This window comes from Thamnophis elegans, chromosome 13, assembly GCF_009769535.1.
Source record: "Thamnophis elegans isolate rThaEle1 chromosome 13, rThaEle1.pri, whole genome shotgun sequence".
Lineage (NCBI taxonomy): Eukaryota > Metazoa > Chordata > Lepidosauria > Squamata > Colubridae > Thamnophis > Thamnophis elegans.
Window position 1 is genome coordinate 33,480,765 of NC_045553.1, and position 18,281 is coordinate 33,499,045.

Here is an 18,281-nt window from a genome sequence, read left to right on the forward strand (position 1 = left end):
ATCAGCATCTTCATATCCGGTCACATGGGCAGCAAGCCACTCCCACAAAGGAGGCCACACCCACAGAGTAGGTTTGAACAATTTTTGAAACCCACCACTGCAATAGAGCCTTCCTATTATAAAGTCATCTAAAAAGCATACCAAGACAAATTTGAAATAAATTCTCACGTATTTTGAGATTAAAACAGAGCATCAGATGCCTTTTTCACCAAATAAGAAAAGATTTAAACTGCTGATTTCCACATAACATAAGCACAAATAAAACTGAATCACCAGTAACATTTTTTAAGAATTCTGTTCACGCAACCTCTTGAATTCCTCAATATATATATATAGTAAAGAGAGACCATGTTCCAGTTTTTCTCAAGTCAGGAAAGGAGAAAAAAGATTTTTTTTAAAAAAAAAATTGTCTACATTCATAACCTTTATTCTCTAAAAATGGACAACATTTCTAAAGAAAACTATGCAACTAGTATTTTTAATCAAATGGATAAAAAGAGAAAAAACCTTCATAAATTTGCTTTAAAAATATATTGCAGGAAACATTTTGCTTTAGCTCTAAGCCCCCAAAATAACTCCAAAATGTAGCAGTATATTTCTGTGCATTCTCTACCATTGATAGCAGCAGTGACCTCAAATCCTTGCCTATGCCCCCAGTATGGTCATATTCATCAAAGGGACATCATGCTGCCTATTTTCAAGTTACAAACTAACTTATAAGTTGATTAAACAAAGAAAAAAACAAGCAACTCAAACACCTCCCTTACTCCACACACATTTACACAAAGACAATTCCAAGCATCTGCAATAATTTTCATATTTTCTTTTCTTAGTTGAAGCGCTGTGTATTCATACACACTTTGTGTCTGAAGGATTGTTAGCACACAAGCATAGAATTTGTGTACATGCAAGTGTGTGGGTGGAGGAGGAGGGGTGTTTTTTTTCCTTTTTATCCAGCATAGAAAAGTCTCTGTGTAATAGTCGTGGTTTACCAGCTTCTTCTGTTCCTCCAAAGGGGACCTGGCTTGAGGACAGAAGGAGGAAGTGACCCACTGAGTGAAAGTTGGGTGGTGCAAATGCATGGTGTGGCTTCTTCCCTGCTAACAGGGACTCCATTTCAGTTCAAACTCACTTTTGATTCTCTGAAAGAAAAGTGATGGTTAAAGTCCATTTTGTCTGCTGTAGATGAAGTTGGATTCCTCCATTTGAGTTTCTGTAAGGTTAGAAATTTGGGATTGTGTCCTTCCTATTTCTTCCAGAGCACAGGCTAGAGAGTCTAAGTCACCATCGTGCTGGTGTCTGGCTTCCCATAAGTCCAAAATGACTGCAGAGGGGCTGTGACGTGTAGCAAAATAAGACAAATTCCTAGAGAAGGAGAAAAACAGGAGGTGGCAAAAAAAACACATGTTAGAGTAGTAAGTATTTTCGGTCAACCGCAAATGAAGAGAGGCAGTCTAAGATGCAAATTGAAAAGTGCACTCCTGTAAGCAAAGATTCTCACAAAATTTGCCACTTGTTCCAAATAACCATTTCCCCTCTAATAGCGTTCTAGTTTGGATTCATAATTTTCTCTCAATCCAGCTCAGCACTGGTTCATCTTTTGCTCTCCCTAGCTGTTAGTCAGTCCTTAACTTTGCAAACATTATTGACTATGGGACAATCTGAATAATAGGATGAGGTGGAAAGGATAACAAATACATCTATGTAGGCTCAAGAGAACCATTTCTTCCAAGGAAGGAGGTTGTCTCTTCCTTCATGTTCTGATATGGAGAATGGTATAATGGCCTCCATTCAATGAATAGATGTCTTCCTAGATGTTCTTGTTGAACATTCTCAAAATTCTTTATGGATTCTTTGATATATTTGATAATTGTGTTTCCAATCCCTCCATGCTTTTTGAGATAAGGAGGGGCTTTTCTGTCTGTTAGTACTTCCTGCCTGAACTTTGCATGAAGGCAAACATAGTTTGCATTGTTGGCAAAAAAAAAAAAAGTAAAATGATAATAAAATAAAAGAATGGACTGCTGGAAACTGGATTGCAACATCTAAAAGCCTGGTGGTCTTTTACTCCTGTTCTAAACCACAATATTTATTGCTTTCAGTTCCCCTACCTTCTCTTGAAGTCCTGATGTTTTATCATGGCAATAGTAATAGCAATAATACTTAACTTATATATGGCTTCGAAGTGCTTTGCAGCACTCACTGGGTGGTTTGCAATGTCAGTATGTTGCACCCAATCTGGGTCCTCATTTTATTGACCTTGGAAGGATGGAAGTCTGAATCAACCTTGAGCTGGTCAGGATCGAACTCCAGATTGTGGGTAGAGTTTGCCTGCAATATACCATTCTAACCACTACACCACCGGGGCTCCTCATTCCTTGGTTTATGATCATTCAGAATAGGAAACAACTTGAATAATCAAATCCCACTTTCTTTATGATAAAGCTACAGAGTCACATTGAAATAGCTATGCATCATCCCCACTGTGCGAGAACATAACTTTCCAAAGAAGACCTATATAGGGGTTATTTCTCCTTCCCAGAGGCCTTTGTTTCTCACTATGGGAATATAATGCTGGATTGGCACCCAGTTTACATTTAACCTATTTATAAATATACTACCACTTTAGTGATAGAGACAGGAACTCCTTTTGTCTTCCTATAAAAACCTGCAAAAGGTGAATAATCTGTGTCTCTTGGACAACCCAAAGATCTTCACCTTGAAACCTAGCTACAATATTACTGATCTTCAGGGAAGCATTATTACTTTGCCCTCTAAAACAGTGCAAATGCATTGAGCCTCCAGAAGTCTTAATAGGCATTTATTGTGTTCTACCCATTAGCCATTTAAGAAAAGAGGAATACACAATTTGCCAGCCTCCTGGACCTGATGGCACCGTATAACCTTGCATGCCTTGTGAGACCAAAATAATTAAAAAGTGCACCTCTTGGCTGAAAGAAAGGTGTGCACTCCTGTTATATGGAGGCATTAGCATTAACCCTGCCTTTTCCTATTGTTTTTTTGTCACTTAAACCAGCTGAAATGTGTGCATATAAATTATGGAAATGTTCATTTGTTTGCAATAGCTGTGGTGGAGCAAACTAATTTTTGTATGCACATTATTCTCAAGCTGCCTCTTTACAAATTAACTTGGGTTATTTCCCTTGGGAAAAATGATCTAAGCAAGGTTTTGAAGCAAGTATCTATTTGCATAACTAGATTTGCATATATACAAGCCACCAAATGTGCATGTACATTTGAAGGAGTTATATTTTTGCTACCATCTTCGTAGAAGGACCACTATTCAAAGACCTTCTGGATTTCAGTGAGGGACAGTTCATATCCGGATGACTGAGAGTCTTTAAAGGGGTGCTTTGTTTTGATGAGTACATGCAACACATACCGGTAATCCTGAAGCTACTTTGTAAAGCAATGTCCATCACATTGAAGAGTGAAGTGACTAAAGTGCATTATATATTGTCTAATAGCCCTAGCCAAGCTTTGATGAGTGTTGCTTCAAAAGACTGCTTATCAAACATAGATGTTGTTATTTTAATTTTCCAGCATGGCTTCCCTCAAACTCTTGCTAAACAATGACAGATGGGGCAAGAGACACATCCTCCAACATGGCTCACAGAAAGCTTTGGCAAGCTGTGCTGTAGAACAGACTCTTTGCTTCTCCACCACTTTCTTGGCAAAGCTCAAAGAGGCTTTTTCCAGCTGGTCCAGAAACTATCTCTAACTTCGGCAAGTGGCAGATAGGAGAGAGAGAGAAAGACTTCAAGCCAATCATCTTACCCTGTTAATTGTGAATCTAAGGTGCACCTAAAATTTATGATTCTACAGGTGGGAATCTTATGTTCTATCCCACAGTTTGATGTCAGCTGAGCTATGGTAGTAGCTTTACTACTAGGTAAAATGATGGAAGTACTTTGAGTTGTAAGTCATGAACTGCCCAGTTACTGCCCTCCTGACCCACTGTTGCTGCCTTCTAAGCAGTGGTGGGTTCCTACTAGTCCGGCCTGGTTCGGCTGAACCAGTAGTGGTTTGGTGACCTGGGTCGCTGGAACTGGCAGTGACCGAGGCTTGCCACGCCCCCAAACTGGTTCTCCAGGTTGCACCATAGGAGCCACCATCTTCTTTCTTGCTTCTGAGCATGCACAGAACAATTTTTATTGCACCGCGTATACGTGTGTGGTGCATACACAAGCGAACTGGCAGTAGTGCCTGCTGGAACCCACTTCTGCTTCTAAGTGTGATTTTATGAGACCTCTGCAGACCAGGTTTCAACCTAGCAGTGATTTTTACTTGAATAGTTCACAATGCCTCCCATATGCTTGGATGCTAAGATTGGGAAGATTTTCTCATAACCACCTCTGACCTTCACAGAATGATGTACACAAGATAGGAAGATGATTGGCCAGAAAGTGATTGGGAAAGAGATGGATCCTCCTGCCTCTATAATATATCATTTAGGATATTTCAAACTCATATGATAACATTTGCATAATATACAAAACATTGAAGAGTTTAATAAAAATAGTTCACTTCTCAGCTGTGACTCACATCATGACATCTTGAAATTTTAAGTGTGTATACATAAATAAAGCAGAAGTTATGTTACATTGGCAGTGATTCTTATCTGTTTTAAGGGGAAAGCAATGTGAGCTAAACAATTCAGAGTAGTATCTTTCTAAACTGATTTTAGAAATTTTGGAACAAAAGGCACATTGCAGTGCTTCTTATTCATTATGAGGTTTATTTGAGGACAAACTTATAAAAATTAAAACAGCTAAGTTACACTGCAGAAAATAAACTAATGCCTCTCATATTAATCAATTTCTTTATTTGACTAATCTTCTGTATCAATTTAGCATTGTTTGGTACTCTCCCATTTCTATAGATGTGAATTGTAATGCATAGGTGCAATGCAAGTGACACTTTGCAGAACACTAGGAAATGGCTTGCAACTAAAAATTGCAAGGAAAAGTATGTGTAGTAGGGGAAATTTGCTTGCAGAAAATGTTGATGCTAAGAAGCATATATTAAAAATTGTGTATATTAGTAAGTGTAAACATAAATTATCGATTTTCAAGATACATTTTTACTTTGATTTCATAAACTAATGGATAGAAATAAATTTGAAGTAGGGAAAATGAAGAAAATGAAGAAAAACAAAGGCATCGATATGCCCACCTCAAATCCAGATTGAACAGTAAATAAACCTGATAAAATCTAGGAAATATGTAACATTGATCAATATTGATCAATATGTAACATTGAGATCCAGGGATATGTTTTGATTTGCATTTCCTTAAAATAAAATTTCAGGTATTTAAAGGCATAATACATGCAATTAGTGTATTGAATGGATGTTAAGAAGAGGCATATATTTGCACACCTTTGAATTTGGGATAAAATACTATCTCTCTATTTCAGCTGCTGTTTGATTTATGCATATTGGATATAGGATATGAGCAATCTGATCCTGAGGGTGGAGTCTAACGTATCATCTGTTTGAAGTCACTGTGCTCCCACAAGAAAATCAAGTCCAGCCATGAATTCCATTCATCCTTATCTAGGATGACTGTTAGTAGATCAGATTCTTAGCATGTAATAAACCTTTAGTGCTTTGAATTCAACTCTTGTTCCTGAATTCAACTCCTGTTCCTGATTACTTGCACCTGACAACGGAAACAAGTTGGGAATATTTTTGCACAGTGTGAGCAGCAGAATGAAGCATAGGTGGTTCATTTCTTAATTGCTTACTTCTCCTCATTTTTCTTTTTACACATGAAATTCCTTTCTCTTCCAGTTGCAACAAAGAGTCCTGGGTGCTAGAGATTAAAAAAAAAAAAACCCTACCCAGAGATATGAATCTTTCCTAGCAAAATGTAATCTTAATTTTCTGACTGAAGGATTGAACTAATTAAAAAAGTAAGTATTTTACAGAGAACATGCCCAGGTTTGAAGACATCCTAATAGAATGACTTTCAAACAGAACCACAATCATTTCCAAAACATTATTTTCTTTAAATTTCAATTCAAGTTAATACATTCATACATACATAATTTAATCAATTGGCTTATTGCAAATTCTTTTCCAAAGTCTTCATAATCTCCATCTAGAATGCTCTGTTTATGTGTGGTTTCTCATTTATATTAAAAAAGGAACAGATTAATACTTACAGATTGGAAGGATTATTGAAATAATATGCAATAATATTTGAATTCTTGAACTATAAAGCTGCCACTATTGCAGTTGGCATTGCTTATTTTTGAGTTGTCCAGCACAAACTGAAACCTAGTTGAATTTGTTTGTCTCTCTTTTAAGTGAGAGGGAGAAAATAATATACGTGCACGGAGAAGTCTGTATCTCTTATCTTTTTGCTATACTCATTCTACATTTTTTGCTTTTGATTTTTTTTTAGCAAAACTGATTCCAATGGAGGAAGCATTGTTACTTTGCAGGGAGAAAAGTTGCTATTAAACTAAGGTAAAAAAGTATGAGGAGAGGTGGAGAGGGAAACATAACTCATAGAAAAAGAAAAAGAAAAGACTGGAGAAAGGAAAAGGAGAGGAAGATTGGAGAAATTAGGAGAGAGAGAGAAGCCCAACTGCACTCGAGAGAGACCGGAGGCCCATTGAGGTGAGGTAAGCAGAGAGGCAAACCAACTGCGGGCAGCAGAATAGCAATAGCAATAGCAGTTAGACTTATATACCGCTTCATAGGGCTTTCAGCCCTCTCTAAGTGGTTTACAGAGCCAGCATATTGCCCCCACAGTCTGGGTCCTCATTTCACCCACCTCGGAAGGATGGAAGGCTGAGTCAACCTTGAGCCGGTGAGATTAGAACCGCTGAACTGCAGATAACAGTCAGCTGAAGTGGCCTGCAGTACTGCACCCTAACCACTGTGCCACCTCGGCTCAGTGGTTAGGGTGCAGCAGAGTACAAAGAGGCAAGTCAGTGAGAGAGCGGAGTAGAGGGGAGGAGAAGAGAGGAGAGGCAAGCTTGCCGTGGGCCATCCAGGCAGTCCTGTTTGCTGGTGGAAGCAGCATACTGGCACAACCGACCAGCAAACAGGAGCCATGTGGTGGCAGAGCAAAAAGCAGCAGCAGTAGCAATGCAGCAGGGAAGGAGAGCCAGCAGCAGGGGGCAGTGCAGTGAGCTAAAGCCTGAGAGCAGCGCAGAGAGCAACGGGAAAAGCGATGGTGGAGCTGAGTGGTGGGCTGAGTGGAACAGACCAGTCAGCAGAGCTGAGCTGACCAATAAGCTGCACAGCAGGCTGAGAGAGCTGGCAGGAACAGAGACGAGGCTGAAAAGACCCAACTACCAAAAGATACAATGGAGCTGGCAGATAAAATGACAAGAGGCCAGAACAGTGAACAACACAAGTGAAGGAAACAATTTAAGCCTGAGGTCCCAATAGGCAAGGAGGGAAGATCCTGGTAGAGAATAAAAATAAATAGAGGACAGAAAATAAAAGATACTTGAGAGACTGCCTGCTGCCAATCACCTCCAATAGACCGATTAGATCCCACAGATTAGGCCTCCTCCGAATTCCATCCGCCGGCCAGTGTCGACTGGCGACTACCCGGAGGAGAGCCTTCTCTGTGGCTGCTCCGACCCTCTGGAACGAACTCCCCATGGAGATTCGCATCCTCACCACCCTCCAGGCCTTCTGCAAAGCCCTTAAAACCTGGCTGTTCCAACAGGCCTGGGGCTAAAGAGCTGTTGCCCCCGTCTCGAATGGTATGACTGCTGTGTGTTTTTAAACTATGCATTGTTATGTTTCTTTTTTTTTAATTTTTTGTCTGTACCCCCCTTCCCTGATTTGAGTTGTGAGCCGCCCTGAGTCCCCTTCGGGGGAAAAGGGCGGCATATAAATATAATAAACAAACAAACAATAAATAAATAAAGAGGCAAATAATAAGGACAAGAGTGGAACATTAGAAATCAAGGAAGAACAAGATCAGTCAAATAAATAAAGGCAAGTCTTAAATAATAAGGTAGGGAGGAATTGGAGCTCAAAAACTTTAAAAAACATAGGGAAGAAAAGGATAAGTGAAACTAACATAACAGTAAGTAAGTTAAATAACACGGTAGAAAAAATGAGCACAAAAGGCAGAAAAAAGGATTGAAAAAAAGAGAAAGAAACATACCTTTTTATCCTTAAAAGAACCAGCCAAAAAAAAACCCCTAATGGAACAGGTGACTGATACTATTGTGGTATGCAATATACATTCCATGTATGTGTTTATGCCCAAAGAACACCCAAATTATACATGCATTAAATGTAAACTGTGAACTACCAGAGGAAAAAGTAAGGGATCTAGAAGCAACTCTTGCCAAACTCCAACCTACTCCAACCAAACTCCTATGCAACAAAGCTGCACCCAAATTGAACCAAATAATGAAGAAATAACTCCCAAAGGATTTGACCTGGTGATAAACTCTTGGAAGAAGACAAATGGAGGTATGCCACACATAGAAGAAAATACATTAGTCAAAGCAACATACATCTAACAAGCCCCTACTGCCCAATCTAACCCAACCCGAAACAGCCCAATTAAACTGAACAATCAATTTCTCCCCTAGATGAATATATGGAGACCCACAACCTCCCTCTCCAAGAAAACATGCAGACACCAAGAAAAGGTGGCACAGTGGTTAGAATGCAGTATTGCAGGCTATTTCTGCTGATCACTGGTTGCCAGGAGTTTGGCAGTTTGTGTCCCACCAGGCTCAAGGTTGACCCAGCCTTCCTTCCGAGGTCAATAAAATGAGGACCCAGAGGCAATATGCTGACTCTGTAAAACACTTATAGAGGGCTGTAAAGCACTGTGAAGTGGTATATAAGTCTAAGTGCTATTGCTAAAAAAGACAGCATCAAATATCCCTTAAAAAGTCACATTAATAAACAACCTTGAGATAAACAGAAAAGTACCCCAGATTGCACCCCTCACCCCAAAAAAGAAAGGTGGGTATTGGTGATAAGAGATTCTATTCTCAAAGGAACAGAACCAGCCATCTGCAGACCAGACATACAATGTAGGGAGGTATGCTGTGTTCTGACCTAGGCTTCCCAAGATCATGAAGCAGACTCCTCGTCCTGATAAAACCTCTTTTATTTAGGTTAAAGGAAATTCCTTTCCAGCAAAGTCCTGGCAAACAGTCTTTCATGAGCTCTCACAACTACAGACCTTTATCAGGCTTGGAGATTTGCCAGGCCAATATCTTCCAAACCCCACTCCGTAGCAGCAAGAAGCAGCAAGAATTACGTGGCAAGAAGTCAGGAACAGATCTTCACCCTAATGAATTGAACTAATTGTCTCCTGCAAATTCCCCTCCCCTTTTGCTCCTCTTTATTTCCTTTGGGAGGAGCCATTCACCGTCTACCTGTGCCTTTACTCTTGAGTCGGCCCTTGTTCCTTAGCTGTTTCCTTCTCCTGGAAGCTCTGTGCATGCACACATCGGGAGCAGGCTCCAGCTGTTCTTCTGCCCCACTGACATCCAACTCTGAAGGAAGCTAATAACTGTTGGACAGCCCTGGCTTCATCTCTGCCTCTGACATGGAGCACTCATCAGAGCCTTCACCAAACTCCAGGACTGGCCCATGTTCCTCCCCAACCTCCTCACTGTCTGAGTCTGCCACCAGCTCTGCAGGCCACTGGTGGGCCACAACATGTTGTCTCTTTCCAGTGAAAATCTGCAGAGTGGCTGAGAACCTAACCAAAATAATTAGGCCCACAGATTACTACCTTTTCCTCCTCCTTCACATTTGGACGAATGACACAACAAAGAACCTAAGTACAATATTGAAGGATTATAAGCAACTAGGTAACAAAGTTAAGGAGCTAGGAGCACAAGAAATGTTCTCATCAGTAGACCCAATGAAAGATCAACATTCATTGAGGGGGGAAAGAATTATAGAACTAAACCACTGGCTAAAGGGTTGGTGTTGCCAAAACTTTGGTTTCCTGGACCCATGGACTTCATTATCTACGCGAAGGACTCTTGGCAAGAGAATGGGCTGCAACTCACGAAAAAAGAGGGAAATGTACTCGGAAAAAGACTGGCCCAAGACTGGCTCATCAGAAGGGCTTTAAACTAAAATTGAAGGGAGAGGGTGACCAATCTTTAGAACATGCATCCTCAAACTACAGGCTGTGGGCTGGATATGGCCCACTAATGCAAACTATCTGGCCCATGGAGTTGTGAGATGAAAAGCAGCTGGCAGCATGTAACGTGGACTTTAAAAGTTTTTAAAAGTCCTTTGATTGTTCCCATATATAAAATACATCCACCAAATTGGTTGCTGAACAATTTTGGTAGATATTCATGTATGTATATACACATGCAAAAGTGTGGCAAAAAGCAAATCAGTTTTTGAATTCTCCTCCAGGCTTAAAAGACCTTTAACCCTGTAATCCCAAATAAACAGGCCCACACTTCCCATTGAATTAGTAGTTTATTTATGTTGGTTAAATTTTTTTCTTCATTTTAAATATTGTATTATTTCATGGTTTTTTTGCACTACAAATGAAAATATATGCAGTGTTCATAGAAATAGTCCGGCCCTCAAAAGTCTGAGGGGCCATTATCCATCCTTAATTCACCATTGGAGGCTGTGTGCGTGTGTTGGTTCTTATGTTCTTCCACCTGCTTCCAATGTATCCCAATGCCCATCTTGGGGTTTTTAGTTGCAATCTTAATTGGTGCAGTTCTCAGTCTGGTTTATTATGTGGCCACCTGAAACATATGATCAGGAGTTATTTTGAATGAAATCCTGTTTGTTTTATTCCTTTTTTAATGGCCTATTTTAAGGACCCTGAAGCTGCTGTTGTAATGAAGTTGCGCAAGTGGCAAGAAAGTTTGTGCTCTTTTCTCCTTTTTTTGTGTATGTGTGTGTCTTAAGTAATTAGATTCCTTCGGTTGAGTAAATACAGCAAGGACAAAGGCAAAATGGACTGCTAAATTGGCCACGCCCACCCAGTCACATGACCACCTAGCCACAACCAAACAGCCGGTCTGGCCCCCCAACAGTGTGAGGGACCATGAATTGGCCTCCTGTTCAAAACATTTGAGGACCTCTGCTTTAGAATCTCTAAAACACCAAACCAATCATAAATCCCAAGAAAACAAATCAAACAGTGAGATAGAGCGTGATGAGGAAAAAAAAGAGAAAAACTCAAACAACAACTAGGAGATCAGGAAATATACCCATGGACAGGCATAAAAGTCTTAAATGTTGACTTCCGGTTGACTTCGTGGTGATTTCAGACATAAGGAATGGGTCTCTGCATTCCTTGTGCTGAGTTCTTCCTGTTTGTGGGCTCTGAAGGGAGCCAAAGCTGCCCTGTAGAGGTGGTGAAGCAAAGAGGGGCACCCTGTGAGGTTGAGGGGAGTCGCAAATCTCCTACCTAACCCAGGGTCATTTTTCCCTTTCAGCCACCGCAGAAAGAAAAGAAAGATTGAAAAATGTCAATCTAGTAAAATAGAGCAATAGCAAGGAGGAGAGATCAATTCTCACAGCTAGTCCTAGGGTGGACTGAGTCTAAACTGGGAGGAATCACCAGGGCTCAATGACATCACAAGTGTAGACTCAGTCCAATTGGTTACTGGACAGAGCAACCCAGTCTGGCTGCTGTCTCCACAATCATAGGAGAATATATGACACCCAGATGCCACACTATTCATGCATTGATTTGATATTTTTTTAAAAAAATAAAAAACTTGAAAAAAAAGTCTTAAATGCTTATACACAAATGCTCAAAGCTTAGGGAACAGATAGGGTGAACTAGAAGCAATAGTACATGATGGCAGGTATGACATAGTTGCCATTACAGAAAACTGGTGGGACGAAACACATGAGTGAAATGTACTGATGGATGGATACAAATTGTTAGAAAAACAAATTTTAAAAAGAGGAGGTGCAGTTGCACTATATGTGAGAGATCAATACATATCTCAGAAATGCACATGATCAAAGAAAAAAACCCCTCCAGAATGTATATGGGTCAATATAAAAGAGGGGAAAGTGACATTGCCATAGGTGTATATTACATGCCAGCCAACCAATCAGAAGAAATAGATGAACTCTTTGCCAACCAGCTAACAAATGTATGTAGGAAGCATACTACAGAAGAAATTTGAGACTTTAACTATCCAGATATCAACTGGGAGACTAATTTGGCAGCAAGTGGGAGATTAAATAGATTCCTAACCAACCTAGCCGACAAGTTTGTCATCCAAGTGGAAGAGAAGGGAACTAGAAGCTATACTGGACCTAATTCTTATTAACAGAGAAGTGATAGAGGGCATTGAAGTTGCCAGAACGTTAGGTGAAAGTAATCACATCATATTGGAATTCAATATAATGCAAACACAGGCAATAGAAAATAATCCAACCAGTGCCTTAAACTTTAAAAGAGCTGATTTTAACAAAGCCAGGGAGAGCCTAGGAAGGATCCCATGGATGAAAATCCTAAAGGGGAAAAAAACCTCAAGAAGCATGGGAAACTCTGAAAAATGTGATCATAAAAGTCCAGTCCAGCATAATACCACTGAAAAAGAAAAAAAATCAAGAAGAAACCAACATGGCTGCACAAAGATCTCTTTTACACACTATCTAACAAAATGAAACTCAATGTAGAGAAAAGTAAAGTCCTACACTTCGGTAAGAAAAAACAAAAGTACACATATAAACTGGGTGAAATCAGGCTTAATAGCAGTGACTGTGAGAGGGATCTTGGAATTTTAGTGGACAATCAACTAAATATGAGCCAGCAGTGTGTAGCGGCACCCAAAAATACCCCAATGCAATCCTAAACTGCATTAACAGAGAGATACAATCAAGATCAAGTGAAATACTAATACCACTCTATAAAGGCTAGTAAGACCACACGTAGAGTACTGCATTCAGTTTTGGTCACCACACTATAAAAAAGATGTTGAGACTCTAGAAAAAGTGCAGAGAAGAGCAATCAGGATAATTAGGGGACTGGAGACTAAAACATATGAAGAACGGTTATAGGAACTGGGCATGGCTAGTCTAGTGAAGAGAAGGACCAGGAGAGACATGATAGCAGTGTTCCAATATTTGAGGGGCTGCCATAGAAAGGAGGGGGTCAAGCTATTTTCCAAAGTACTTGAAGGCCAGACAAGGAATAATGGATGGAAACTGACCAAAGAAAGATTCCGCCTTGAAACAAGGAGGAACTTTCTGACAGTGAGAACAATCAACCAATGGAAAAGCTTGCCTTCAGAAGTTGTGGGAGCTTCATCACTTGAGATTTTCAAGAAGAGATTGGACTGCCATTTGTCAGAAATGGTGTAGGGTTTCCTGCTTGAGCAGTTGGACTAGATGACCTACAAGGTCCCCCTTCCAACTCTGTTAATCTTTAGAATCTGTACACTGAAAGACAAAAAGGACAAGTACAAAAAATGGGGAAAAAAGGACACATAACTAAGACAGAATATCAGCAGATAGCCAGGAAAGCAAAGGCTCAGAATGAACAAAAGGCTAGCAACAAAAGTCAAAGGTAATAATAAAAAAAGTTTCTTTCAACATATCAATAATAAGAAAAAAAGTCAAAGAAACAGAAGGTCCAGTAAAGAGGGAAGATGACAAGGAAGTAACAGTCAGTAGGGAGAAAGCAGAGGTTCTTAACTGGTTCTTTGTATCAGTCTTCACACAAAAAGAAATTATAGCCCAACGTACCCCCCCAAAAAAAACCCTACTGTAAAAGACAAACTAGAAATAAAAATAAGCAAGAAAATGGTAAGATAACACTTATCTAACCTTGATGAATATAAATCACTGGGACCTGATAGATTACATCCCAGAGTTTTGAAGGAGCTGGCAGATGTTACCTCAGAGTTATTGTATGATATTTTTCAAAAATCCTGGAGCACTGGGGAAGTACCTGAGGATTGAAAAAGGGCTGATGTGGTTCCCATCTTCAATAAAGTGGGGGAAAACAGACCTAGGAAACTACAAACGGATCAGTCTAAGATCAATAACTGGGGAGATTCTGGAAAAGATATTCGTGAACAACTATAGTGAACAACTATAAGCAAATAAGGTTATAACTGGTAGCCAGCATGGGTTTGTTAAAAACAGATAATCCCAAACCAATCTTATTTCATTCTTTAATAAAGGATGGTCTAAATTGGTAGACCAGCGAAATGCTGTGGATATAGTATACTTAGATTTCAGTAAAGTAGGCCACAACCTACTTATTGGTAAGCTAGAAAAATGTGGAATAGACAACATCACCACCAGATGATTTGTATCTGGCTGACAAACCATTCTCAATGGTAATCCTTAATGGTACTTCATCCACATGGAGAGAAGTTAGTAGAGGGGTATTACAAGGCTCATTCTTAAGCCCGGTACTCTTCAGTAACTTCATAAATGACGTAGATGAGAGAAAGAAAGGTGTCTTTCATTTAAAGAAATTTGCATCAAATTTGCAGATGACACTCAACTGGCAGGATTAGCCAACACCAAGCTCAGGATCCAAAAAGATCTTGACAAACTTGAACAATGGACCCTATCCAACAAAATGAATTTCAACGTGGAGAAAAAAATGAAGCTTTACATTTAGACAGGAAAAAGCAAAGGTACAGATTAGGTGAGACCTGGCTCAAAAATATTAACTGTGAAAGGACCTGTGGAATCCTAGTGGATGATCACTTGAATATGAGCCAGCAGTGTGCAGCACCCAATGAAAATACAATCCTGGGTTCCATAAACAGAAGTGTAGAATCAAAATCATGTGAAGTATAAGTACCGTTTTATAAAACCCTACCGTGTTTTCCCAAAAATAAGACCAGGTCTTATTTTCTTTTGACCCTAAAAAAAAAAGAAAAGACTAGGGCTTCTTTTCGTGGTTGTCTTAATTTTTTTTTTTGCCTTACCTTTCAGGGCAGCTCAGTGTTCCTGAGAAGCCGAAAATGACGCTTCAGCAAATTCAGAATTTGCTTGTCAGGTATTCATAAAGCCTCAGCAGGAGGGGAAGATCATTTGCATAGTAGGCTAAGAAAGTGGGCTTAATACACGAGGTGAGGGTACAGGTCAAGCTTGGCATTTTATCTTCCTGTTTTTTCCGGACTTTTGGCTGCACGCAAGAAAAGTAGAAGCAGCAGAGACCCTGCTTGAGCAGGGGGCTGGACGAGAATACCTCCAAGATCTCTTCCAGCTTATTCTGCTCTGCTCTGCTCTGCTCTATTCTATTCCATTCTATTCTATTCTATTCTATTCCATTCTTAATTATACAAGTTCAAAAAGTATAACTATATTAGTTATACTAGAGTGGATTAAAAGCTTAATAAGCAACAATAACAATAGCCACAATGCCCCAGCTGGTAGAAACATTATCTGAACAAAGGGAATACAGGTAGTGCCCCAAAATTTTGTTGCTAAGTGAAACATTTGTTAGGTGACGTTTGTCCCATTTTATGACCTTTTATTTCATACAGTAGGTGTTAAGTTGCTAACAGGGTTGTTAAGCAAATCTGGCTTCTCCGTTGATTTTGCATAACAAAAGGTTGCAAAAGATGATTACATTATCTTGGGACACTGCAACCATCATAAATATGAGTCAGTTGCCAAGTGTCTGAATTTTGATCATGTGACTATGTGGATGCTGCAATGATCGTAAGTAAGAAAATGATCATAAATCATTTATGTTTTTCAGTGCCTCTGTAACTTCGAACAGTCACTAAATTGTTGTAAGTCACTAAATTGTTGTAAGTCTAGGGCTACCTATATAAAGTTCTAATTAACAAGACATCTGGCAGGAGAAGTAGAGCTTGGTAGGCAGAAGATGGATTTCTCATTCCTCTTACATTTCCTATCTGTGTCAGAAAATTCTGGATTGTGGAAAATTGGCAGGTATATGAGGCAGGTATAAGTCAAGGGTAAGCAACTACACTTTACAACCTGTTGTCCTCAAGTCATGCTGGCTCTAGAATTCTGGGAATTGAAGTCCACAAGTTATAAAGGGTCTATAGTTGCCCACCCCTGTTATAAGAGGAAAGAGTAGAATCCATCTAATTTGAGGGATTGTCTAATCGGTCACAAACCTATCTGCTTTTGAATAGACAAGGATTTTTCATAAATAAAATAACAAACATGAAGTTCCAATCAGAAGCTATGTCCTTTCAACCTAAGACTGCACGTGTTTGATGTAACTTTTAAAAGAGCATGTGATCAAGTCAAAAAAGACAAGAAAGTGATATGCATAGTCTAAAATATAGACTTTGCATATTTTCCAATGTTGTACATCAATATCAGCAGAGATAAAGAAGACACAGCGCGAGTCATATTTCTTAGAGATAAAGAGAAATTGAGATAAAGAGAAACTGGGATAATGTTCTTTCTGGACATGGTTGCGATTAGAACTGCAGATTGTGTTGTGAGAGATGCAAAAGATTAATGACTTCTGATAAGAAATGAGGAGACATGTAATCTTTCCTGATTTTCATTCCTTGCTTTCCTCCCCCTTACCGTAGCATGATCTTGACTATTGACCCCAAGGAAACAAATATGGATAGATAATACCTGTAAGTTCTGCTTGGCTCTACAAATGCAAAAAAAAAAAAAAAGGATTACAAATTCTGTACTATAAATGCAGAAAAGGTTCACATGAATATCACATGGCTTTTCATTTCTCTTAATGTACACATTTTTGAAAGCAAGTCATTTTCCACCAAAGGCACATTTTCTTGTTCTTAAACTTTTGTTTGTATGTATGTATGTATGTATGTATGTATGTATGTATGTATGTATGTATGTATGTATGCATGCATGCATGCATTTTAATATTTTGCTAACATTAGATCAATTTGGAAAAGGGAGGATTGACTATGCACCATGTTCAGTAGCTTTGATATGTGTGTCAGATCCCAGATATTTCTACAGGGATGATGGGATTTTGATGGGAGGAAGGGGGGAAGAAATGGAGTGCTCTGTCTATGAATTTTCTGTTTCCTGCATTACTGTGCTAATCTCTATATGAAATTTCTGATTCTGTTTCTTGCTTTACTGTATTAATCTCTATATGAAGTTTCTGTTTCTGTTTCCCTGCAATGACGTAGTGTGGGAGGGTTTTGGTTAGCTTTGCTTTAATTCGCTGGTTTAAGTGGAAAACTTCAGTTCTTGCCTAGATCTCTTGTTATCACAAACCTTTCAATAAAACCTCCTATTGGAACAACTGCAGTTTCAAGAGTACTACTTTTTTGGGAAGACTGGAGAGGTAAGACCTTACATTAGACAAGAACTGTAAACTGGTCAACCCGGAGAGGTAACACCCTTACTATGGGGATGGTGCAAACCATGTCTGCCCGGGACAGTGACCACGAAGAGGCTGAAGACTGGGGGAGAACCCCACCCCCAACAATCTTAATTGAGGCCCTCAATGCCTTGGATGAGGAGAACATTGCCTCAAGCACTGCTGCCAAACTGAGGTGGTCCATCGGTGTTGGGAAGATGAAAGGCTGGGGTGGCAGAACCCTCACCCATGGGAGCCAATGATCTGGTTGGAAGGAGGATATGGAGACTTTTATGACAATTATGAACTGGAAGAAGCCCCAGACCCAACCAACTCCTGCGGGAAGCTATGAACCTCATGAGGGAGGCCATCCATGGCACATGGATCCAGGACATATAGGTTTGCACACAGACCAGTTAAGAGTACAAAAGGAGGCTATCAATGAACGAAAGGCACTGCATTGTTTAGATTGTATAAGTAATGCTTGTTTACCTTGCTTGTTTTGTTAGCCACCAAGGGTCTATGATTGTGGTAGGATCTAAATTGATAAACAGAAGATAGAGAAATGAGAGAAAGAAGAGAGAGAGACAGAGAGATGGCAGATAGATGATTGATGATAAATTATGAGAGATACATGATAGATGGATAGATAGATGAAAGATAGCAATAGCACTTAGAGTTATATACAGCTTCATAGTGCTTTACAGCCCTCTTTAAGTGGTTTACAGAGTCAGCACATCGCCCCCAACAATCTGGGTCCTCATTTTACTCATTTATGCCACCATGATGATAGGCTTGATAGATGACAGCTGATAGCGATCTCTGTCTGTCTGTCTGTCTGTCTCTGTCTCTCTCTCTCTCTCTCACACACACACACACACACCCTATCACTCTATCTCGCTATCATATTTCTCTATAGATGATAGGGAGATAGAGTAATAGGTGTGTGTGAGAGAGTGAGAGTGAGAGTGAGAGTGAGAGTGAGAGTGAGAGTGAGAGTGA

General features: G+C 39.7%; 1 protein-coding gene across 1 annotated transcript in view; it reads right to left on the minus strand.

The window, feature by feature from the left end:
* Window positions 1-1,160: 1,160 nt before the first annotated feature.
* The window catches only part of UNC5D (unc-5 netrin receptor D), a 189,685-nt gene continuing 172,564 nt past the window's right edge, over window positions 1,161-18,281 (minus strand). Inside the window, 1 exon segment of the mRNA XM_032229779.1 lies at window positions 1,161-1,365. Coding sequence (XP_032085670.1) covers window positions 1,161-1,365 — 205 coding nt within the window.